Source organism: Schistocerca serialis, chromosome 4, assembly GCF_023864345.2.
Source record: "Schistocerca serialis cubense isolate TAMUIC-IGC-003099 chromosome 4, iqSchSeri2.2, whole genome shotgun sequence".
Classification (NCBI taxonomy): domain Eukaryota; kingdom Metazoa; phylum Arthropoda; class Insecta; order Orthoptera; family Acrididae; genus Schistocerca; species Schistocerca serialis.
In genome coordinates, this window is record NC_064641.1 from 7,723,667 (window position 1) to 7,749,776 (window position 26,110).

Here is a 26,110-nt window from a genome sequence, read left to right on the forward strand (position 1 = left end):
TTTCACTGCCCTCAAAAATCTTCTTCCCGAGGCCTGCACCATCGCTCATCCTCATCCCAATGCGCAGCTTTTCATCACCACAGACGCGAGCGATACTGCCATTGGTGCTGTCCTTAGACAGACAATCGACGGCCAAACTTCGCCTCTGCAGTTCTTCTCGCGCAAGATCACCAATGCACAACAGAAATATTCCGCGTTTGACAGAGAGTTGCTCACGGTCTACGAAGCGATTGAGCATTTTAAGACTGACATTGAGGGACCCCTTTCTATGTTTTAATGGACCACAAACCCCTGGCTGCGGCCATTACAAACCCGCCAGCTGACCCGCCTCTTTGCTGCTTCAGATACAAGACTCTTGACTCTTCATATCTCGCCGCTGGGCCCTTCGACCTCTCCACCGTCGTCTGCCTCGCCCTGTCGAGGTTTTCACCCCCCCCCCCCCCCCCCATCTTGAACGTGCTCGCTCGAGGAGTTTGTGCCTGTCCCCCCCAGACATAATCCATGACATTTCAATAATACTGCACGATTGTACACTGTTCGTCGTGTGTTTCTCTTCATCCAGTGCTCATGACACAACCTCTGCCATTCCCTGCCACCTGGTGCAATGTTTTCCCCTCCCGCCCAACGTCGACTTGGACATGCTTCGTGGTTCGCCACGCCCACCAGAGACATCGTCGTCGTCGCTCCGTTCCACCCGCAAACCGCCGGCCTACCTGTCGCTGCACGACCAGCATGTCCAGTACGACGCCCGGCTCGCTTCAACGACTTCCAGGTTCGGTGGCCGAACCTTCCATCACGATATCTACCCACACAGCTCCCCGACGAGGCTGTCGAGCTGACCGTGGTCGAGCTGACCGTGGTCCGGCTCCTGTGGACCACGCCATAGTCAACCCCCCCCCCCCCCCCAGCCTCTCAAGAGTACTCCGACAGTAGGGGGGGGGGGGGGGTGGCGGCGGCGGCTATGTGGGGCCAATGAAATCAACGCCAACATCATCGATATGCATCCATCTTTGGACTCTAAGCACTATCTTTGGCTTTTCCGCCATGTTGTGTTCAGTTCTTTGTGATCCGTGTATGTGTTAAGGTTAATAAATGAACTATTGCGAAATGGGTGTGATTATTGGTGCAATCAACCCGGTAATCCTCCTCAAATTCATAGCCTCTGTGAAAAACCCACAAGACCAGTGCTAAAAAAAAAAAACCTGATTTTAATTTCTTCGTAGCAAGGTTTACCTTGTTCTTACTCGATTCTTATTCGACTCTCACTTGAGTTTGTTCTGTTTTCTTACTATTAACATTTTATGTGACTGAACAAGTTATAAGTGGCACAAAAGAAAGATGGTTTGTACCACGAGTGGTGGCGGTATTAAGGGAATAATTCGGCCATTGTGAGAGAGGAAATGCTGACATAATCCATGATAGACCGAATGATTTATCTGCTCCACTTTGCTTTGAGTTGTGCTTGCTGGTTGTTTCCTTTTCTTATTTTGAAATGAGTATAGAGAGCAATCTTGTTCTGTCACAGGGTTTGAATACGACTTTCACAACACCAGATGGAATCAGTGATCCAAATGTCCTTTATTACATTGGTTCTGCCTTCCCAAGTGTAGAGCTTCAAAATAAGTAGCAGGAATGGTATGAGAAATCCATTCATTGCTCCTTTTTGTTGGCAAATAAATCTGTCACTCTCAAATTGAAATCTTCAATTTTACACACAAATGACTTTTCACAGGATAGCATCCCTAAGGCAATCAGTCGTTCTTCTTTCATGGTGCTTCATAGGAACTTTTTAATTCTCTTGAGCATTCGAAAGCACCGTGCTCAGATTCTGATGTCAAGATAGGCGTCGTGATCAGCAGTTTCAAAACTTTAACAGTCTCATCGAATGTGTCACAAAGTTCATCCTCTAGAATTAGTGAAGAAACGGAGCTGCAACAGAAACTGCTCTCAACTCAGGCCTAGCATAGAAGACGTGGAGCTCACCCTTCACCTTTCTTTTTTTCCAGAAATATACATACGTCTGTAATTTCAAGGTATTTGTCTGGAAAACTTGTGATGTATTTGTCAAACTGATTTACATAAAATAAGTTGGCTGCAATGAGGTGTCCAGTGAACTTAAAACGTAGTTTTATTTCAGAAAGGATGGCATTGCACACTTTCAAAGCATCTCTTTTTTTTTGTTCATCGAGAATCCATGTCTTCTTGGCAGGCATCGTTTCGTCATTTTCTAAACAAATCTTGTTAAGGATGGAGTCAATGTCGCCTCTGTTGTTTTGCGTTACCACTTCAAATTTATGGTTGTATTGCTTTGCTTTGGTTGGTTCAGTTATCTTCTCCTGAAGAAGATTAAAAAGTATGTCTGCATGAGCCAATATCTTGTAGAAAAATGAAAGCCAGAAAATTAATTAGTTATCTTGCAGTCTTTGTTTGTATGAACCAGCTTTTTCGATAGTAGAAGGTAGTTTTATGCTCTCACTTACTTCAATGACTTCCACAACAGTAATAAGATTTTCCCTGTTTTCAAAAGCATCTTTTACTACTCACGAATGGTAATTCCATCTTGTGACATACGCATGGGGCAGGCTATCCAACACTTTTGACCTCTGTGGCAAGTTTGAAAAGAAAGAAGAAATACCTGAAAGGTGTGCAAAAAAGATCCGGGCTTTGCGATTAACAGAGGCTGCTGTAGACATAACAATGGACGTAGTTTGCATTTGGGTATTTTTCTTTAGTTAATTTCTGAACCCCATTCGACTTGCCACTCAAAGCATTTGCACCGTCATAACTCTGAGCTTTTAGTTTTGCTCGGTCATCACCAATTAATGGTTCAGTTTCTTTCAGGACACTGTCAGGGTTAGTATGAGCATTCTGACTTTCTGGATAAATGAAGTTCCAGAATCTTTCAACAGGTTTTCCCTCAACAACATAACGCAAAACAATAACCAACTGAAATTCACAACACACATCTGTGGTTTCATCTGCAATTATTGCAACACAATCAGCACATTTTATTTCTTTAACAACTTCATCATGATATGCTTCCAACATGGATTGCAGTAGTTTGTTCTGAACAGTCTTAGAAATGCCTTTGAACACTGATGCTTGACTGAGATGAACTTGAAAGATTTTTATCCAGTTCTTGTTGTGGCTGTCAATACTTTGTCTATATTGCAAATCTAATTTCTGGTGAATGTTGGTTTTGCCTACAAATGAAAGACTAAGCATGTTATCCATGTGTCACTTTGACATTTCATGTACTTTCATTTTAGACCACTTATGCCCGATATGAGTTAGTCTGGTCTTACACCAATGAACATATCCTCCAAATAACACACAAGGAAAACAAAAAACAGCATTGCTTTCTTCACAGCCACAAATACATTTGTTGTTCTGGTAAATTTCTGGACTGAAATTACGCCATCAATTTTTTGTTTGGTGCTGAAGATTCAGATTCGGGAATGGCCTACCTAGTGTGCTTTGTCTGAATTTTTTCCACGAGAGTCCTGTTGCTAAATGACGTTTTTAATAAATTTTTTATTTTGTTCATGTCTGCTGTTTTCACAGACAACTGAATTTTCCCTTACAGATAACACTGTGCACACAGCTATATACGGTCATTTACCTTACCGCACAATAAGTACAATGTTTTACTGTATTACATGTACGTAATGAGTATAAAGAGAAATACTACACTGCTGCTTGGAAAACAGGTGCTCAACACGTAGTGAACATGTTAGTTTTTTTGTTCTGTAGCAATAGCCTTGTTGTTGTGAAATATACCAATATTGAAATAATGCCTCTTACTTTCAAAATCTAAGAGCATAACTATATTTAAATTATATACAGCTATTTGTAGCGATATTTATATGTATTATTACTGTATTCATTTAGGAATGCATTAGCATTAACTTGCAGAAATATTGCAAAACTGGATTACACCATTCTGTTAGTCGCGTCAAGGCTGCTGTGGTGGCGTTGAGTGTAACAGAACGTAGCGCACAGTGCAAGTGGTGAAGCTAGTAAGTCTGTGTTAACGGTGTCGCACCCCTCGGTTGTAACACGCATCATGGTAGTTGGAATGAAGTCACAGACGATCGGTCGGAGACGATTGCTGCGTGGGATGTTTCTGCAGTGTGCCCATAGAATTAGCAGTGTGTTGTGTAAGCATTGTCTGCCGGATAAATTCATGGTAGATTGTCAGCCCACGTGGTGTGGGGTTCACTGCAGGCATGGCGGTGATGTCTGGCTCAAACTTGACACACTTCGTTGTCAGTGTGGGTGGTATAGCAGTCATGGCATAATTCTGATACCCATTTTGTGGTCGTGGTGCTGTTGATGCATCTTTTGGTGGCATAATTGTAGCTGTTGATGTGTGGTCATGGTAAAAGTCGTGTCGTGCATCCGTACCAGCATGCGGTAGGCATCAGCATATCCTGGTGTGAGCTGGAGTGTGGGGAGTGGTGCAGCCGGTGGGGTCATGACACCATGCCAGAGGTGTACCATGGTATGTGGTGTGGCTGCCGTGACGTCACCCGCGAGACGTGAGAGAGCAAAAGCGGTTTGCAGAAATATGCCATTCTGTTTAAAATCACTGTTAACTGGCATTATCTGTCCCTGAGACCACCAAATACACTGACCTGCACGTTTGTTTGTTTTCAGTGATTGTTCGGCATTTGTTATGTCACTGTGGTTGGTGTCTGTAATTAGCCTGTCAATGCCTGAAATCTCAATCATGGTTAGAGTCACTTGGTTGATAGGGAGACTTGTGAGTAGCTAGCTGAATGCATATCAATTGGAATATTGCATTCGAGGATTGTGGGGGTGGCAGGGTAGCGCCATTATTCATTACCACTGATCATCATCGCCCCTTCGTTATGTAGTTTGGCGAGGTTAGTGTGCACATAAGCGCTTGTAAGTTGTTACATAAACACTCACAACACTTGCTATCATTGACTGTATCTGGCTGACTGCCGGTGTGTGTAGGAACAATGTTAGCAAAGCAAGGTGTTGGATTCTCATGTCAGATTGAGGTGGAGCAACGTGACACACGAAAATGTCGCGGCTCGGTTGTCAAAAAACTCTGGGTCACCAATATAGGAACTGGGTAATGAACATGATGCTCTTGATGTGTAATGACTGTCAATGTTACCAACTGACATACACAATATTTATTAATGTGCATTATATGGACAGATAACACTTAAACACTCGGTGTCTCAGAACACACTTCCCTGGTCCAGAGATACTGTTCTTGCAGCGATATTCTTGGGGACGGAAGTCCGTAAAGCTTGTGTCCCCACAATGTATTTTCCACAGTAATCTCCATCAGGGCTAAGTATATTTCAGTAAATCTCTTTTCATCACTACAATCTTTACTGAAGAGCTGCTGAACATAGATTCCTTAAGAATGAATTATATTTCCTTGGGATTACTCCAATAAATCTCAATCTAGTGTCTGCTTTTACTTTAACTAGTTTTATGTGGTTGTTCCACTTTACATCACTCCTGACACACATTTCTAAGTATTTTACAGTTGTTAATGATTCCCATTATGTAACTGAAAAATAAAGGATCTCTCTGCCTATGTAAGTACAGGGTGTTTATAAATGAATATCATGACAGGGCTTGCTTTGCATGGCCTCCACATTCACTCGACCATGTGATTTTTTACTTTGGGGCTTCATCAAGGATTGTGTGTATGTGCCTCCGCTACCAGCAGACCTTACTAAATTAAGAAACCGGATTGAAGCAGCTGTTGCTACAATCACTGAAGACACACTTATCAATGTTTGGGAAGAACTCGGCTATAGACTTGATGTGTGCTGTGTGACAAATGGTGCTCACATTGAACATTTATAAGGTTCTTGGTAAAACTGTTTGAGTTGCTCTTTCATTTGACATATCATTTATAACTGTAGCTTAATAAAATAAATATTATGAAGCGTTAAAACTGCAATATTCATTTATAAACATCCTGTATATAACTTTACATTTTTATACTGTGTGGCAACTGCCTGCCCTGCCTCAATAATCAATTCTCTGCAGGTTGTCTTACATTATGCTACAATTTTCTAGAGTTGGGACTTCCTTATATGAAGCAGCATCTTCTAAAAACAGCTGCATGATAGCCAATAACCAAAGATGTGAAGGAAGCAGTTAAGATGACATTCTTGATTGGGGGTTGTCAAGTGATCTTTGAGCTGCTGCAATAACCTTTTAGTTTTGATTACGGAAACAATGGTCCATTAAGATTACTTGTAGAGATCAGATCAATGAGCACTATTAGTATTTCAGAGAGTTGATACAGGCCATTACAAGACATTCATACATATTATAAAAATGTATGAATGTGTGTGTGTGTGTGTGTGTGTGTGTGTGTGTGTGTGTGTGTGTGTGTGTGCGCGCGCGTGCGCGCATGTGTGTCTGTAGAAGACATTCATACATATTATAAATATATATATATATATATATGTGTGTGTGTGTGTGTGTGTGTGTGTGTGTGTTTTCCATATCTCCTCGTAAACCACTGGACCAATATCAACCAAACTTGCTACACACATGCCTTACTGTCAGGTAACAATTGCTGTTGGGGTAAGAACCACCTACCTTTCATAATCCAGAAGATATTATGTCATAAAAAATGAGCTGCGTGAAAAACTACCACATCATCCATGACATTTAAATGTATTGCTTCCGTGTTACTAACTGCATTCACAATAAATTTTAGAGGTAATATCCACAAACGCTGCTCATTGCCCACTGTATCTGGGGGGATTGGGGGGGGGGGGGGGATGCTGCATCATACTTTAGGTTTTAATACGTTTATTCTTTACTGTTAAGACACTCCTACATTCAAGTCAACTTAAGAAAATCACTGACACGTGGCAGCACTTTTGACAGCTTCAACTGTGAAGTGCAAACAGCTGTAGGTGAAAATGATAGCCATCTATAGAGCTATGAAGAGGCGTTGCCATAGAGATGTTTACAAAATCACATTGTGGACACGTGAAGCAGCTGTGCCCAGTATACAGATACTATTCGGGATCATGTTTCTCAATTTGGATATTGTACTTATACATTTGTACATTATGCATCTCTCTTTGAATGACTGTTTCATAATTTCAAAGGTGTTCTCATGAATACAAGGAACTGAAATTTTTTCGATACTTCATTACAAAAACAGTTTTTTTCCTTTCCTTATATAAAACTGGCAAAATGAATACCAGAGCAATGCTGGGTTTGTCAGCTAGTCTTACACAAATTGGAATATTTAATATTTAAAATATCTGTCAATAGCAGATATGGTTATGAGTCACTGACAAATTTACCTGATCGACAAATGACAAAAGTATACAGCTTTTCTGGTAGACAATTAGAATATTATTCAGGTGATGTGAGGAAAGACTAACTGTAGGTCATTATTCAATCATTTTCAAAATGAAACTTTTAGGTTGGACAGACAGTTACTTATCCTGAACTGCGCACTCTCTCTACTGTTCTTCATGTTTGTAACTCAGTGTAAATGTGTCCTTTTACCAAAACTAGATTCAGAAAGTGATTGATAAGAGCCAAAATTTACACAATTAGCCAATAACCAAAAGAAGCAGGAAGTAAGGTGAGAGCTTCAACTTCCTGTTGTGGTTATCAGAGATCAAACGTGATCATGTGTTGGATAAGTGGAGGCATGTTTGTTTTACCAAAGAAATTTTTGTTTGCCTGTTTTCAAGCTCATGACACTTAAGAAAAAGATAATAAAACAGATAATGAACATTCACAAATTCATTGAGTTTCCAATATTCCATAAAGTGGAGAGAAGATTTCTATTTCCCTAAAAGAGAAATAAAATTTCTAAATGAGTTCTGCGAAAAGAAAGAAAATAAAGATAGTGTTATAAAATGCAGAAGTTTGGCTACAACTCAGTTTGTTCATACAGCATCTTGTTGTGGGATATACATACACAGACCAAGTAATTTATTAAAATAACAAATGATTTTAAACATAGTTGTTACAGAAATAGTTCTTACCATCAGATCTCTCTTGGTTCCGACAAGGTATCTCTGTGGATTGCCTGAATTTACCTTTGTTGCTTCCTTGAGCCATTCAGGGCTATGTGATAGTGACATGAGACTTGTCAAATCAAATACAATGACAATAGCTGAAACACAATCAAAAGAGATGTAGTTCTGAAAAACCATTACAATTGGTTTATTTGATAAAATATGCATATATTATCAATTATTGTGTAAGCATTTCGCTAATGTTAATGGAAAAAACAGCTTATATTTATTGAAAAATAAAATAATTTAGTGCAAGCATTTTTTTCATTTTCCTAATTGCATACTACAGAATGTGGAAGAATATTTCCCTCTGTCTAACAATATGACTGTTTTGTCCTGAGTTGTGTACCCATTTGATTAATAACACGATAGCAAAAAGGTGACAGAAGCTACAGGATCACTAGTAACATGCCCATTTTAAATAGAATCAGTGTGAAAACACTTTTTCTATTAGTAGAATACTTCTGATTGTGAGGCTCTGAGTCAATAACTAAGCTGAATAACACAAAAATGATAGAATGTTTAATACTGCACAGGAAAATTTAAAATCTGTAACATAGTGACAGGAAAAAAAGGCTACAACAGAGACTGCTGTAACCTACAACAATAAACACTTTTACTATTACAGTATTTACTGGCCATTTAATATTAATACAGCTTAAATTGCTAGACTCTTGTATCCAGGAAAAATTAAAGTCAACAATAAAATAAACAACATAGAAGTAACTGAAGTTTCACAATTTTGGCATCTCTAATGGAGTGCAACTTGTGACACTTGATAACAACAACAGCAAGTTCTATATATTCCACATGACATAGGCTGTAGTTGCACAGACATCTAAGCAAATGTTTCTGAGTCTATCACCTGTAGTCAAGCACAACTGGCAGAGTCAGAGGCCCAAGGCAGTACAGTTGGCTGGGATGACAAATCTGACGGAGTCTAGTGGAGAAGGGCAATGTCATACTTGGAGTCCAGCGGCAGCAGTAGAGAGAAGACAGCAGCTTAGTGTGGCTGGTGATAACCTGCATGAAGAGAACTAATGGAGGACATAGTGACAGACATCACTGGGGTTGTGAAGCAGCTGAATGGGTTGAAAGTAAATAAATCGTCAGGTCCTGATGGGATTCCAATTCGGTTTTACAGAGAGTACTCTACAGCATTGGCTCCTTACTTAGCTTGCATTTATCGCGAATCTCTTGCCCAATGTAAAGTCCAGAGCAACTGGAAAAAAAGCGCATGTGAAGGGTAGAAGGACAGATCCTCAAAATTACAGACCAATATCCTTAACATCGGTTTGTTGCAGTATTCTCGGACATATTCTCAGTTCGAATATAATGAATTTCCTTGAGACAGAGAAGTTGCTGTCCATGCATCAGCACGGCTTTAGAAAGCATCGCTCCTGCGAAACGCAACTCGCTCTTTTTTCACATGACATCTTGCGAACCATGGATGAAGGGTATCAGATGGATGCCATATTCCTTGACTTCCAGAAAGCATTTGACTCGGTGCCTTACTGCAGACTCCTAACTAAGGTACGAACGTATGAGATTGGTTCCCAAGTATGTGAGTGGCTCGAAGACTTCTTAAGTAATAGAACCCAATACGTTGTCCTCGATGGTGAGTGTTCATTGGAGGTGAGGGTATCATCTGGAGTGCCCCAGGGAAGTGTGGTAGGTCCGCTGTTGTTTTCTATATACATAAATGATCTTTTGGATAGGGTGGATAGCAATGTGCAGCTGTTTGCTGATGATGCTGTGGTGTACGGGAAGGTGTCGTCCTTGAGTGACTGTAGGAGGATACAAGATGACTTGCACAGGATTTGTGATTGGTGTAAAGAATGGCAGCTAACTCTAAATATAGATAAATGTAAATTAATACAGATGAATAGGAAAAAGAATCCTGTAATGTTTGAATAGTCCATTAGTAGTGTAACGCTTGACACAGTAACGTAGATTAAATGTTTGGACGTAACATTGAAGAGCGATATGAGGTGGGATAAGCATGTAATGGCAGTTGTGGGAAAGGCGGATAGTCGTCTTCGGTTCATTGGTAGAATTTTGGGAAGATGTGGTTCATCTGTAAAGGAGACCGCTTATAAAATACTAATATGACCTATTCTTGAGTACTGCTCCAGCGTTTGGGATCCCTATCAGGTCGGATTGAGGGAGGACATGGAAGCAATTCAGAGGCGGGCTGCTAGATTTGTTACTGGTAGGTTTGACCATCACGCGAGTGTTACGGAAATGCTTCAGGAACTCGGGTGGGAGTCTCTAGAGGAAAGGAGGCGTTCTTTTCGTGAATCGCTACTGAGGAAATTTAGAGAACCAGCATTTGAGGCTGACTGCAGTACCATTTTACTGCTGCCAACTTACATTTCGCAGAAAGACCACAAAGATAAGATAAGAGAGATTAGGGCTCGTACAGAGGCATATAGATAGTCATTTTTCCCTCGTTCTGTTTGGGAGTGGAACAGGGAGAGAAGATGCTAGTTGTGGTACGAGGTACCCTCCGCCATGTACCGTATGGTGGATTGCGGAGTTTGTATGTAGATGTAGAACTTCCACCTCCCTGCAGCCAGTTGAATTGCAGATTTGATGACCGGCAGTCAAGTGGCATAGTTAACGCTGCTTGTGGTAGAGCTGCTAAATCTGTGCTGTCCATAGTCCCTGCCACTGATGCATCTTCATCCATTAATGGCAAAGATATAAGATCTCACAACCCCAATGATGCCGGCCATGGCTGGAACACTCATCATGTTGCATGTGGTTGATGCAGTCTGGAGTATGGAGGTACTGACATTGGTATGGCTGCTGGTAGTTAGTGTGATTAGTGTGCACCGCTGTTTTCCATTGATGCTAGTGTTGCTTCATCTTCCACTGGAAGTGGTTATGGATGGGTGCGGCTGCTTCTGCCATCCACGTCTGGACACATGAAAATCTCCCATGCTGCTGGAGCTGATGGGCTGGCTTCAGGATCCAGTTGCAATAGTAATGGTGGTGGTTATCATGCTGTCGCTAGTAGGGACAGTGACTTGCCAGGCATGGAAACCCTTTGACAACACATCTGGTGATGGGTCTCCAAACTATTGCTGCCTCGGTTTGTACAGTGACCATCACTGTACCCTACGGCTTAATGACCGTGCCCAGGGGACAAAGAGATTGACTCCCAAACCCATTGTCAAAGAATATATCTTGATCTCTGAAGGTATGCTGGGGCTGAAATGCCATCACTGGTTGTCTACCACAAAGCTGGACTTCTCCATTAGTGGTTGCAGTATGATACATACTTAAAAATGTGGTCAATATTGTCCCCCAATTCTCCTCATACATGGTTTGGGCAATGTGTGTCTTGAACATTGAGGTGGTTATTCCTTGTTGTGGGTTCACTTTAAGTGATAGATATGTTGCAAGATGCCTAGTCTTTACTTGTTCCCATGAAACAACAGTTACCTTCTTTTCCTAATTTACTAATCACCATCCTGTTTTCTCTTGATGTCGTGGTCATGCTATGGAGTGCAATGCACTTAACCATTGACTTCATCTCCAATTGTAGTGGAGCAAGGGCTATAGGAGAGGTTCTACCTTTAAATAACTAACTTTGAAATCACAAAACACTGCTTCCATAATTCTTGTATATTCAAATAAGTTATCAGCTCACAACATCTCATAATTAACAAAGCTTTTTAGATAACATGTTCATTCATTGTGCTTCACCAAAACCATGAGTTTGTATTTAAATCGAGATAGCATGGCATATAACAATATTTTTTTTTTTTTGACCATTGTTGGCAGGTCCCTTTCTTCTTTGGAGTCCATAGCACTCTCGAAACATGATTGCAAAGTGCAAGTGAGCCCTTACTGGCCAGTCCACATTATACAGCTGTCGTCGCTTTCTGGGATGTGCCCGCATTTTTCTTCTCATATCTGCAAATAAATTCCAACAAATGTGGGAGCAGTAGGTGCTCTGCACTCTACTACCAATTAAAGCCACATTCTTCACATGCACATGTTTCATCGATCTAGTAAAAGGAAAGTGAAATATGTTGTTATGCTTTGTAGCAACCTCTACCACTATAACATCCGTACCACATGTCCTACTGGGACAATGGAAGGAGGTTGTAATGGAGCAAGTAGAAGGTCCTGTATGTCACTGACAACAGAAAAGTTTGAAAAGTTTTGGGATGGGAATTGGGGCTCATTGTCCTAGACAGTGACGTTAGGGAAGCCTTTTATTGCAAATATGCGGGCTTATGCCTGATTGGTGGCTTCTGCTGAGGTGAAGGACATTTGTCCCACACACGGGAGGTATGAATAGGCATCTGTTGCTACCATCCACATGTGTAATAAATATAGTGCCACAAAGTCTATGTGGACATGGTCCCAGGGATCCTGTAGTGGTGGCCAGAAATGAAACTGCTGATACAATGCTGTCTGGAATATGATGCATACCTAGCAGCCTTCAAACATCTTAATGATGTGTTGATTTATACTACGCCAATATACATACTGAGATGCAAGTTGTTTGCACAATGTTACACCCGAATGACCTTGATGGAGGACTACTAGCACCTCCGACTTCAAGACTTTCAGAATAATCACCCAGATGCCTTCTGCAGCTGCTAATAAAAGAAGTACTCTCCTCAGTCCATTTTAAGATGGTGGTGGCCACCCAGGATATGTGCGTGTGTGCGAGTGTATACCTGTCCTTTTTTCCCCCTAAGGTAAGTCTTTCCGCTCCCGGGATTGGAATGACTCCTTACCCTCTCCCTTAAAACCCATATCCTTTTGTCTTTCCTTCTCCTTCCCTCTTTCCTGACGAGGCAACCATTGGTTGCGAAAGCTAGAATTTTGTGTGTATGTTTGTGTTTGTTTGTGTGTCTATCGACCTGCCAGCGCTTTTGTTTGGTAAGTTTCATCATCTTTCTTTTTAGACATATTTTTCCCACGTGGAATGTTTCCCTCTATTTTTATATATATATATATATATATATATATATATATATATGAGATCTCACAGTGGTAAGTACTGAGAGACAGTGACCAGCACTACAGACAATGGGCTGTGCGTTTTGGGACGTGAGATCTCATATATATATATATATATATATATATATATATATATATATATATATATATATATATATATATATATATATATATATATATGCCACTCGGGTGCAAATATTGCTAGCAGTGGCTTTTGGACTGTGACCAACTCAAACACTCTTCTGAAAACATTCTTGAGAAATTTTTGTGTACCACAGATAATAGAGTTTTAGATGCACACAGAATTGGATGTTCAAACCCATTGTTTGTGCTGTGACAAAAATGGGAGGCATCTCTTGCTGGGATGGAGAGCATTCAGCGTAAAAATGGGTGGGGCATGGAGCTTACACTAGACAGTGCTGGTGAGTGGAGGACACTTGCTTACATTCAGAAGTTCACCTACTTGGAGGGAAGCCGACTTTCCAGAGTCTGTTCAACAGTGCACTTATCATAATAGCATTTGGAATTATTCGTCTGTAATATTTTACAAGTATTGACTGATGTTCTTTCAGATTGCTTGGTCCATATAGTTTCAGTAATGCTTGTAGATGTGGTTCTACTGGTCTCTCACACTGTCTTATCCTATAATATGTCCAACATACCTTACTTCTGGCTGAAAAAATAAGCACTTTTGCAGGTTTCAACAGAGGCCTGTTCGCTCCAACAGTGTGACAACTGGCTGGAGGCCTTCTTTATCAATTTCAGTTATATAATGTTCAAATAATTTGAGCAATGGGATATATGTCTGCAAAAATTTCTCCATGAACCTTTGAAATTGCTGGGGCACTTGATACACCAACAGTACAAGTGTCATACAAATGATGTATTTCTGATAATGAAAGTCTGAGACTCTGTATCAAGGGGAAGCTTGAAGTATGCTTCAGAGATATCGAGCTTTGGGGTGCGACCACAGACTTGACAGAATTCAGTGCAGAGTATTCTGGGCCATATGGCGACTGAATATGTTCTGTAGAGATTATTTGACGGCATAAGATATAGGACAAGTGTGTCTCAACATATGATGAAAACCATTTTGCATATCCTAAACCTTGTTGAAACAATAATGGAAGATTGTTAAAGATATTGTTGATTTCTTGGAAGGGAATGATTTCTGATATCATGCGAATGGTGTCTATGATCATGAAAAGGAATTATTTAAGAGTCCATGCCAAATACATTTGGGACATACTTCAATATACAGCTGAAACAGTAACTAGTAGCCAGCATTGTGAAGGTGTCATGGAACCCATCCTGCATCTTGTGGGCAATGCGGTAATGACCTTACAGTCCATCTTATGGTTTTGTAACAGATGGTAATGCAGTGCATGTGACCAAAAACTACTTAACAACCCTGCAATGGGGACAGGTGTTGTGGCTGTGGTGGCATAAACACTCTGGGCAAGAGGGCAGCTCTTTTCAAAGCTGGCGAGCCAGGCCAGCTACCTGGTGGATGGTGATGACAGTTGTAGTTTGAGTTGTGAAGGCTACACCCATCCAATACAATGTCAAACACTGCATTGTCTGTGTTATTTCAAATGATTGTGTAATGGCTAGGACTTCTTCCAAAGTAGCATCTGTTAACTTCAGAGTGTTGATCTGAACTTGATGACCTGATGCACCTTGAACTCATCTATTTTGTATCACTTGAGCACAATCCTCTGCTGTACAAGTGAATTATAGTGCTGACTAATGCCTTGGAGTTTTATGGTACATTGTAAGTATGTCTGCCCTCATTGTTTAGCACAGCGAAAGAAACACAGTCATTCTGATATTACATACACTTGGTGGTCATAATATTGGGTCAGTTTATCCAAGAGCTCATCCAGGTGAAGGCTAAAGGCCCTTGCAGAAGAGTGATCTTCTGTACCTTCTGAAACACTTTGAGGAAGTAACTTGTGAGACGATGGAGCAGATGTACTGCATACAAACACCATTCCATGTGGCCATTGCTGGACACAGGAAATGGGACACTGTGGGCTACACAGGTGGGGCCATCTTGGAGTGAAACAATAGTTGCTTAACACGATGCATTTTTTGCTGTTGGATTTGCTACCGCTGGTACTTCTGCAGCTATCATTTTGCATGTAGTTTCAGTTATTTTTGCTGTTGTTTGATGAGTTTAACAAATGTCACCTTCATCTTTGACACACTACCTTGTCCTAATGAACTGGCTATATCTAGATACTGCTCTACACAAATAGTGTTTATGGTAACTGATATTGTAGCTGTCTTACACACATAATGTATTATTGCCATTTGCTGTAACTTGTAGCAATAAATAGCTTAGTTACTTTTACAATTACAGTATATATTGGCCATTAAATATTAGTACAACTTAAACTGCAGGGTACTTGTATCAACAAGAAAATAACCAAAGTAGAAGGAACTGATACTGGAACTTCCAGAAGTTCAGCATCTATCACAGGATGTAATCAGTCATACCTGACAAGTTCAGAGTTTTCCACATGACATAGGCCACTGCAGCATAAACGTCCAGAGAAAATGTTCCCATGCATATCACCTCCAGTCTCAAAGAGCTAAGGCCCCCACAGCACTGAGGAGTGATGAATTTGGCAGAATCTGGCAGAGTGGGGTGATGCATTAAGAGTTTGGTGATAATGGCAGTGGCAGTGGTAATGAGAAGATGGTGGCTTAGTGGATCTGGTGATGATCTGTTTGACATGGCTTCTGGAAGAGAACTCACTTCTGCTTGCACTGTGATGTGATATATTGCATATTCATAGTTCCTCAGGTGGGCCAGTTGCATGGCCGGCAGTCAAGTGGCATAGTAACTGCTGGTTGTGGTGGAACTACTAAACCTGCACTGTACATGGACTTTGCCAGGGGTGCATTTTCATCTGTCAATAGCGAAGGTGTAAGACAGACATGATGAATGTACGTCTGAATTTGATAATGCAAAAGCTCATAGCAATAATTTCTTTTTCTAACACTGCATGATCTGAAATTTGGTACTAACCTATAAAGAACTGGGAGGGAAAACAAAGGGAATTAAGGTAAACTATCCATGTTTTGCAGACAATTTTGCAATGTATTTAGGAAATCTGACAGATGAAATTGAGTCTTCTGGAAAGAGAAGCAAATAAAACTGGTCTCACAAATTCAGCTGAAAAAACCAAAAGTCCATGACAAATACGAAAAATGCACCAAAATACACAGAAACACAAACAGGTAAAATAGGGTGAGCTAGTAAATTTAAATATCTTGGAGAAAATATACAGCAGAAAGGACTAGAAAACTTGACATTAGCTGCAACAATTAGTAAGATCAAACAAGCAAACAGTTTGACATAGCTGGAGAATCAAAACTAAAATACTATACCACAGTAGTAAGACCAGAATTTATATGCATGTAAATGCTTAAAAATGAACTATAAGCTGAACAGAAACTGGAAGGATAGATTACTGGAAAAATAATGGATGCAAAACAAAATATAGATGTTGGGAAATTAGAAGTAATAAGAAGGCATATAAAAATGCAGAGAAAATTTGAGAAATAATGGCAAAGCAGAAATCTGTATTGTTTAGGAAAGTTGGAAGGAGTATATAGAATGTCTATACAAGGGAGATGTACTTGAGGGAAATTTATAGAAATGAAGAGGATGTAGATGAAGATGAGACGGGAGATATGATACTGCATGAAGAATTTGACAGAGCACTGAAAGACCTAAGTAGAAACAAGGCTCCAGGAACAGACAACATTCTAATAGAACTACAGATAGCCTTGGGAGAGCCAACCATGACAAAACTCTTCCATCTGATGAGCAACATGAATGAGACAGGTGAAATACCCTCAGACTTCAAAAAGAATATAATAATTCCAATTCCAAAGAAAGCAGGTGTTGACAGATGTGAAAATTTCCCAACTATCAGTTTAGTAAGTCTTGGTTACAAAATACTACCACTAATTCTTTAGACAAATGGAAAAACTGGTAGAAGCTGACCTAGGGGAAGATCAGTTTGGATTGTGGAGAAATGTAGGAACACGTGAGGCAATACTAATCCTACGACTCCTCGTAGAAGATAGGTTAACGAGAGGCAAACTAACATTTATATCATTTGTAGACTTAGAAAAAACTTTTGACAATGTTGACTGGAATACTCTCTTTCAAATTCTGAAGGTGGCAGGGGTAAAATACAGGGAGCGAAAGACTATTTACAACTTGTACAGCAACCAGACAGCAGTTATAAGAGTCAAGGGGCATGAAAGGCAAGCAGTGGTTGAGAAGGGAGTGAGACAGGGTTGTAGCCTATCTCTGATACTATTCAATCTGTATATTGAACAAGCAGTAAAGGAAACAAAAGAAAAATTTGGAGTAGGAATTAAAATTCATGGAGAAGAAATAAAAACTTTAAAGTTTGCCAATCACATCGTAATTCTGTCAGAGATAGCAAAGGACCTGCTCAAAAGGAGGATATAAGACGAACATCAACAAAAGCAAAACGAAATTAATGGAATGTTGTTGAACTAAATCAGGCGATACTGAGGGAATTAGATTAGGAAATGAGACACTTAAAGTAGTAAATGAGTTTTGCTATTAGGGGTGCAAAATAACTGATGATGTTCGAAGTAGGGAGAATATAAAATGTAGACTGGCAATGGTGAGAAAAGCATTTCTGAAGAAGAGAAATTTATTAACATCGAATATAGATTTAAGGGTGAGGAAGTCTTTCCTGAAAGTATTTGTATGGAGTGTAGCCATGTATTGAAGTGAAACATGGGCGATAAACAGTTTAGACACGATGAGAATAGAAGCTTATGAAATGCAGTGCTACAGAAGAATGCTGAAGATTAGATGGGTAGATCACATAACTAATGAGGAGGTATTGAACAGAATTGGAGAGGAGAGAAATTTGTGGCCAACTTGACTAGCAGAAGGGATCGGTTGGTAGGGCATATTCTGAGGCATAAAGGGATCACCAATTTAGTATTGGAAGGAAGCATGGAGGGTAAAAATCATAAAGGGAGACCAAGAGATGAATACAGTAAGCAGATTCAGAAGCATGTAGATTGCAGTAGTTACTCGGAGAGAAAGAGGCCTGCACAGGATAGAGTAGCTTGAAGAGCTGCATCAAACCAGCCTTTGGACCGAAGATAACAACAACAACAACAACAACAACAGACACCTCTACTGAATGGATTAGAACAGGCTAGTGAAACAAATATTCCTATTTTTATGGAGAAAGAAAACTGACTATATTTCAATGATCACAGAAATAAGAAAATAACTAGAAAAGAAACAACATTAAAAAATTGTAAATAGTAGAAAGGAACTGTTTTGAGAATAAAATACTAAATTTAGAAGGCTTTTAAGTCAGAAGAAATAATAAATTAGAATACACATAAGAAAGGAAAAGACAACATGAAGAGAAAGAAAGAAGAGGAACTGAAGTTGTTAAATTATCTTAGTTGGTCAAGATATACTTCCATGAATATGCCCTACCTCTACCAGCACCAAAGTCACTAAAATTTGTTTTCACATGGGAAAAAAATATCCTCTGCATAAATATATTATATTGCTGAGTATTACTAAGATAACACAATAATGCAGTAGCCCTAAGATTAACACATCCAGTGTTCAAGTATTACTTCCCTCCACCTTACGCTTCATATGACCCTCTCGGAAATCTGTGTAAATATTAATGAAAATGTCAATTTTTGAAAATATATGAAATTCTATAGATAAATAACTACTCATTAAGTGCTGGAAGAGAGACACTTGAAAAAGTTAAGGAAATCTACATCTACATGATTACTCTGCAATTCACATTTAAGTGCTTGGCAGAGGGTTCATCGAACCACAATAATACTATCTCCCTACCATTCCACTCCCGAACAGCGCGCGAGAAAAACAAACACCTAAACCTTTCTGTACAAGCTCTGATTTCTCTTATTTTATTTTGATGATCATTCCTACCTATGTAGGTTGGGCTCAACAAAATATTTTCGCATTCGGAAGAGAAAGTTGGTGACTGAAATTTCGTAAATAGATCTCGCCGCGATGAAGAACGTCTTTGCTTTAATGACTTTCATCCCAACTCGCGTATCATATCTGCCACACTCTCTCCCCTATTATGTGATAATACAAAACGAGCTGCCCTTTTTTGCACCCTTTCGATGTCCTCCGTCAATCCCACCTGATAAGGATCCCACACCGCACAGCAATATTCTAACAAGAGGACGAACGAGTGTAGTGTAAGCTGTCTCTTTAGTGGACTTGTTGCATCTTCTAAGTGTCCTACCAATGAAACGAAACCTTTGGCTCGCCTTCCCCACAATATTATCTATGTGGTCTTTCCAACTGAAGTTGTTCGTAATTTTTACACCCAGGTACTTAGTTGAATTGACAGCCTTGAGAATTGTATTATTTATAAAGTAATCGAATTCCAACGGATTTCTTTTGGAACTCATGTGGACCACCTCACACTTTTCGTTATTTGGCATCAACTGCCACCTGCCACACCATACAGCAATCTTTTCTAAATCGCTTTGCAACTGATACTGCTCTTCGGATCACCTTACTAGACGGTAAATTACAGCATCATCTGCGAACAACCTAAGAGAACTGCTCAGATTGTTACCCAGGTCATTTATATAGATCAGAAACAGCAGACGTCCCAGGACGCTTCCCTGGGGAACACCTGATATCACTTCAGTTTTACTCGATTATTTTCCGTCTATTACTACGAACTGTGACCTTCCTGACAGGAAATCACGAATCCAGTCGCACAACTGAGACGATACCCAATAGGCCCGCAGCTTGATTAGAAGTCGCTTGTGAGGAACGGTGTCGAAAGCTTTCCGGAAATCTAGAAATACGGAATCAACTTGAGATCCCCTGTCGATAGTGGCCATTACTTCGTGCGAATAAAGAGCTAGCTGGGTTGCACAAGAACGATGTTTTCTGAAACCATGCTGATTACGTATCAATAGATCGTTCCCTTCGAGCTGATTCATAATGTTTGAATACAGTATATGCTCCAAAACCCTACTGCAAACCGACGTCAATGATATAGGTCTGTAGTTCGATGGATTACTCCTACTATCCTTCTTAAACACTGGTGCGACCTGCGCAATTTTCCAATCTGTAGGTACAGATCTATCGGTGAGCGAGCGGTTGTATATGATTGCTAAGTAGGGAGCTATTGTATCAGCGTAATCTGAAAGGAACCTAATCGGTATACAATCTGGACCTGAAGACTTGCCTGTAGCAAGCAATTTGAGTTGCTTCGCAACCCCTAAGGTATCTACTTCTAAGAAACTCATGCTAGCAGCTGTTCGTGTTTCAAATTCTGGAATATTCCATTCATCTTCCCTGGTGAAGGAATTTCGGAAAACTGCGTTCAATAACTCCGCTTTAGTGACACAGTCGTCGGTAACAGTGGCATCGGCACTGCGCAGCGAAGGTATTGACTGCGTCTTGCCGCTTGTGTACTTTACATACGACCGGAATTTCTTCGGATTTTCTACCAAATTTCGAGACAATGTTTCGTTGTGGAACCTATTAAAGGCATCTCACATTGAAGTCCGTGCCAAATTTCGCGTGTCTGTAAATTTTAGCCAATCTTCAGGATTTCGCGTTCTTCTGAACTTCGCATGCTTTTTCCGTTGCCTCTGCAACAGCGTTCAGACCTGTTTTGTGTACCATGGGGGATCAGTTCCATCTCTTACCAGTTTATGAGGTATGAATCTCTCAATTACTGTTGCTACTGTATCTTTGAATTTGAGCCACATCTCGTCTACATTTGCATAGTCAGTTCGGAAGGAATGGAGATTGTCTCTTAGGAAGGCTTCTAGTGATACTTTATCCGCTTTTTTAAATAAAATTATTTTGCGTTTGTTTCTGTTGGATTTGGAAGAAACGGTATTGAGCCTAGCTACAACGACCTTGTGATCACTAATCCCTGTATCGTTCATGATGCTCTCTATCAGCTCTGGATTGTTTGTGGCTAAGAGGTCAAGTGTGTTTTCGCAACCATTTACAATTCGCGTGGGTTCGTGGACTAACTGCTTGAAATAATTTTTGGAGAAAGCATTTAGGACAATCTCGGAAGATGTTTTCTGCCTACCACCAGTTTTGAACAAGTATTTTTGCCAACATATCGAGGGAAGGTTGAAGTCCCCACCAACTATAACCGTGTGAGTGGGGTATTTATTTGTTACGAGACTCAAATTTTCTCTGAACTGTTCAGTAACTATATCATCAGAGTCTGGGGGTCAGTAGAAGGAGCCAATTATTAACTTAGTTCGGCTGTTAAGTATAACCTCAACCCATACCAATTCGCACGGAGTATCTACTTCGACTTCACTACAAGATAAACCACTACTGACAGACACAAACACTCCACCACCAATTTTGCCTACTCTATCTTTCCTGAATGCCGCGTGAGACTTCGTAAAAATTTCTGCAGAACATATTTCAGGCTTTAGCCAGCTTTCTGTACCTATAACGATTTCAACTTCTGTGCTTTCTATTAGCGCTTGAAGCTCAGGGACTTTCCCAGCACAACTACAACAATTTACAACTACAATTCCGACTGTTCCTTGATCCAAGCACGTCCTGTATTTGCCATGCACCCTTTGAGATTGCAGCCCACCCCGTACTTTCCCGAGGCCTGCTAACCTAAAAAAACGCCCAGTCCACGCCACACAGCCTCCGCTACCCGTGTAGCCGCCAGCTGAGTGTAGTGAACTCCTGACCTATTCAGCGGAACCCGAAACCCCACCACCCTATGGCGCAAGTCAAGGAATCTGCAGCCAACACGGTCGCAAAACCGTCTGAGCCTCTGATTCAGATCCACCCCCTGGCTCGGCACCAAAGGTCCGCAGTTGGGTCTGTCAACGATGCTGCAGATGGTGAGCTCTGCCTTCATGTGCAAGCTTTTGGAGCCAGTGGCCCCCTCTTCTGGCAGAGGAGTTGATGGGGAAAAATAATAATGTATGGAAAGTTCTGGTTGAGAATAATGAATTATTTAGAAATAAAGGTGGCGACTCACCTAAAGGCACAAGCGCAGTTTTGTCTCAACAGATACACACACAAAAGGTATACAGGTTTACTTTGTTAGCTTTCGAAATGGAATTCCTTTCTCAAGCTGCAGGAGAAACTGAGAAACCTGCACACAAACACACACTCACACACACACACACACGCACACACACTATTTGGTGGGGTGTGGGGGGACAGCGAGTTACCTTAGGTTTAGGCCAGGGAGGTTGCGGGAGCAAAGGATGTGCCAAATATGTGTCAGCTAGCTGTGTGCTGCCATCTTACGGTCTAGTCTATAAAAGCGAACGCAGCCGTCTACCTCATGCCTCTCTACCTGCACCCCTAGCTAGCCCATGGACAGCTCCCAACTATCTCAACCCCTCCTCACTTCCCCCACCCCCTCCCTGCCTCCCACCTCTCCCGCATCCCTCACCCCACCCTCACCCCAGCACACTCACTGTGGGCCAGGAAAGAACTGGCAGCCAAATGAGCACAATGTAGGGAGACAGGCGTGTGTGTGTGTGTGTGTGTGTGTATTTCTCCTACAGCTCAAGAAAGGTATTCCATTTCAAAAGCTAGCAAAGCAAAGCTCTGTATCTTTTGTTTGTGTATCTGTCGATGACTCAGCACGTCTCGTCTGCCTTTAGGTGAAGGGGAAGAAAGATGGATGAAAGAAAAGGACTGGTGAGGTTTAGGGAGTGGAGAGAGTTGTGGAAAAGTCAGCAAGGACCCCCAAGTCAAGGGAGACTTATTGCCTGGGATGAGATGGAAAGACTGATTGATGGGGACTGCACCAGATGAGATTTGAAAATCTGAGAGCTTATAGGTGGAAGATAGGGTAATAACATAACAGAGATTACTGACAGAACAGTGTGCAAGATTTAATTGGACCAGAAAGCTAAGTGCATTATATGGGGTAGACATATGAGGTGACCGGTGCACCAAAAAATTGACATGTCAGAAAATGAAAGATATAGAAAACTAAAAGGGTGCAAAGAAAGGAATAATTATCCTCAGTGGGAACTGATGGTTCAGCATGTATGTGGTTCTTGCCATCCACATGGCTTTAATTTACATTAATTTCTTCAGTCTCAGCATTTCTTTTCAGTAACTATTTCTTTCCTCACTCAGTTTAAGTTTTCTATACCCTTTGTTTTCTGACCTGTAGTTTCCCCATCCTCACATTTCTACCGAGAGTAATGGACTTAGCTTTCCACTCTTGTTAAACCTTGACAGTGTTTTGTACACTATTTTCCACCATTAAGCCCCAGGTTTTCAAATCTCATCTGGTGGATCTTCAACAATCAGTCTTTCCTTCTCATCCCATCCAGTAAGTCTCCCTTCACCTGCAGTTGTGGGTGACCTTTTCAATTTTCCTTCACTCCTCTTCCTTAATCTTTGACCCTTCTGCCAGGAGGGACCACTGCCTTCAAAAGCTTGTGCATTTCCTTAGTTTTCTGATGTGTGTTTTCTCTTGCTGCCACTTGGTGAGCAGATTTTTTATTTATCCAGTTACATTGTGTATATATTAAATATTACGCCTTGGACTTCACATTGGAGCTTTGACCCCTCATTTAATAACTTGTTGAGATTATTTTGAGGTTAAGGAAAAGAGATTTTCTTGTCTTATTAAAATGTATGAAATGTATGATGAAATAAAAGAAATTATTCAGATTGTGAAGGGAGACGAAAATTTAATAGTCATGGGTGACTGGAATTCGAGTGTAGGAAAAGGGAGAGAAGGAAACATAGTAGGTGAATATGGATTGGGGTACAGAAATGAAAGAGGAAGCCGCCTGGTAGAATTTTGCACAGAGCACAACATAATCATAACTAACACTTGGTTTAAGAATCATGAAAGAAGGTTGTATACATGGAAGAACCCTGGAGATACTAAAAGGTATCAGATAGATTATATAATGGTAAGACAGAGATTTAGGAACCAGGTTTTAAATTGTAAGACATTTCCAGGGGCAGATGTGGACTCTGATCACAATCTATTGGTTATGACCTGTAGATTAAAACTGAAGAAACTGCAAAAAGGTGAGAATTTAAGGAGATGGGACCTGGATAACCTGAAAGAACCAGAGGTTGTACAGAGATTCTGGGAGAGCGGAGAGCATAAGGGAGCAATTGATAGGAATGTGGGAAATAAATACAGTAGAAGAAGAATGGGTAGCTTTGAGGGATGAAGTAGTGAAGGCAGCAGAGGATCAAGTAGGTAAAAAGACGAGGGCTAGTAGAAATCCTTGGGTAACAGAAGAAATATTGAATTTAATTGATGAAAGGAGAAAATATAAAAATGCAGTAAGTGAAACAGGCAAAAAGGAATACAAACGTCTCAAAAATGAGATCGACAGGAAGTGCAAAATGGCTAAGCAGGGATGGCTAGAGGACAAATGTAAGGATGTAGAGGCCTATCTCACTAGGGGTAAGATAGATACCGCCTACAGGAAAATTAAAGAGACCTTTGGGGATAAGAGAACGACTGGTATGAATATCAAGAGCTCAGATGGAAACCCAGTTCTAAGCAAAGAAGGGAAAGCAGAAAGGTGGAAGGAGTATATAGAGGGTCTATACAAGGGCGATGTACTTGAGGACAATATTATGGAAATGGAAGAGGATGTAGATGAAGATGAAATGGGAGATACGATACTGCGTGAAGAGTTTGACAGAGCACTGAAAGACCTGAGTCGAAACAAGGCCCCCAGAGTAGACAATATTCCATTGGAACTACTGACGGCCGTGGGAGAGCCAGTCCTGACAAAACTCTACCATCTGGTGAGCAAGATGTATGAAACAGGCGAAATACCCTCAGACTTCAAGAAGAATATAATAATTCCAATCCCAAAGAAAGCAGGTGTTGACAGATGTGAAAATTACCGAACTATCAGCTCAATAAGTCACAGCTGCAAAATACTAACACGAATTCTTTACAGACGAATGGAAAAACTAGTAGAAGCCAACCTCGGGGAAGATCAGTTTGGATTCCGTAGAAACACTGGAACACGTGAGGCAATACTGACCTTACGACTTATCTTAGAAGAAAGATTAAGGAAAGGCAAACCTACGTTTCTAGCATTTGTAGACTTAGAGAAAGCTTTTGACAATGTTGACTGGAATACTCTCTTTCAAATTCTGAAGGTGGCAGGGGTAAAATACAGGGAGCGAAAGGCTATTTACAATTTGTACAGAAACCAGATGGCAGTTATAAGAGTTGAGGGACATGAAAGGGAAGCAGTGGTTGCGAAGGGAGTAAGACAGGGTTGTAGCCTCTCCCCGATGTTGTTCAATCTGTATATTGAGCAAGCAGTAAAGGAAACAAAAGAAAAATTCGGGGTAGGTATTAAAATTCATGGAGAAGAAATAAAAACTTTGAGGTTCGCCGATGACATTGTAATTCTGTCAGAGACAGCAAAGGACTTGGAAGAGCAGTTGAATGGAATGGACAGTGTCTTGAAAGGAGGATACAGTGTCTTGAAAGGAGGATATAAGATGAACATCAACAAAAGCAAAACAAGGGTAATGGAATCTAGTCTAATTAAGTCGGGTGATGCTGAGGGAATTAGATTAGGAAATGAGGCACTTAAAGTAGTAAAGGAGTTTTGCTATTTGGGGAGCAAAATAACTGATGATGGTCGAAGTAGATAGGATATAAAATGTAGGCTGGCAATGGCAAGGAAAGCGTTTCTGAAGAAGAGAAATTTGTTAACATCCAGTATTGATTTAAGTGTCAGGAAGTCATTTCTGAAAGTATTCGTATGGAGTGTAGCCATGTATGGAAGAGAAACATGGACGATAAATAGTTTGGACAAGAAGAGAATAGAAGCTTTCGAAATGTGGTGCTACAGAAGAATGCTGAAGATTAGATGGGTAGATCACATAACTAATGAGGAAGTATTGAATAGGATTGGGGAGAAGAGAAGTTTGTGGCACAACTTGACCAGAAGAAGGGATCGGTTGGTAGGACATGTTCTGAGGCATCAAGGGATCACCAATTTAG

At 40.7% G+C, this 26,110-nt stretch overlaps 1 protein-coding gene across 3 annotated transcripts in view; it reads right to left on the reverse strand.

The window, feature by feature from the left end:
* LOC126473830 (ras-related protein Rab-34-like) overlaps positions 1 to 26,110 on the reverse strand; it is a 123,692-nt gene that overhangs the window by 21,745 nt on the left and 75,837 nt on the right. For all 3 annotated transcript variants that reach the window (XR_007586529.1, XM_050101151.1, XM_050101152.1), the window contains exon 5: positions 8,025 to 8,155. Coding sequence is in view for 2 of the 3 variants with exons in the window: in XM_050101151.1 (XP_049957108.1) it covers positions 8,025 to 8,155 (131 nt within the window). In the remaining variant the exon portion in view is untranslated. The remainder of the gene's footprint in view (positions 1 to 8,024; positions 8,156 to 26,110) is intronic.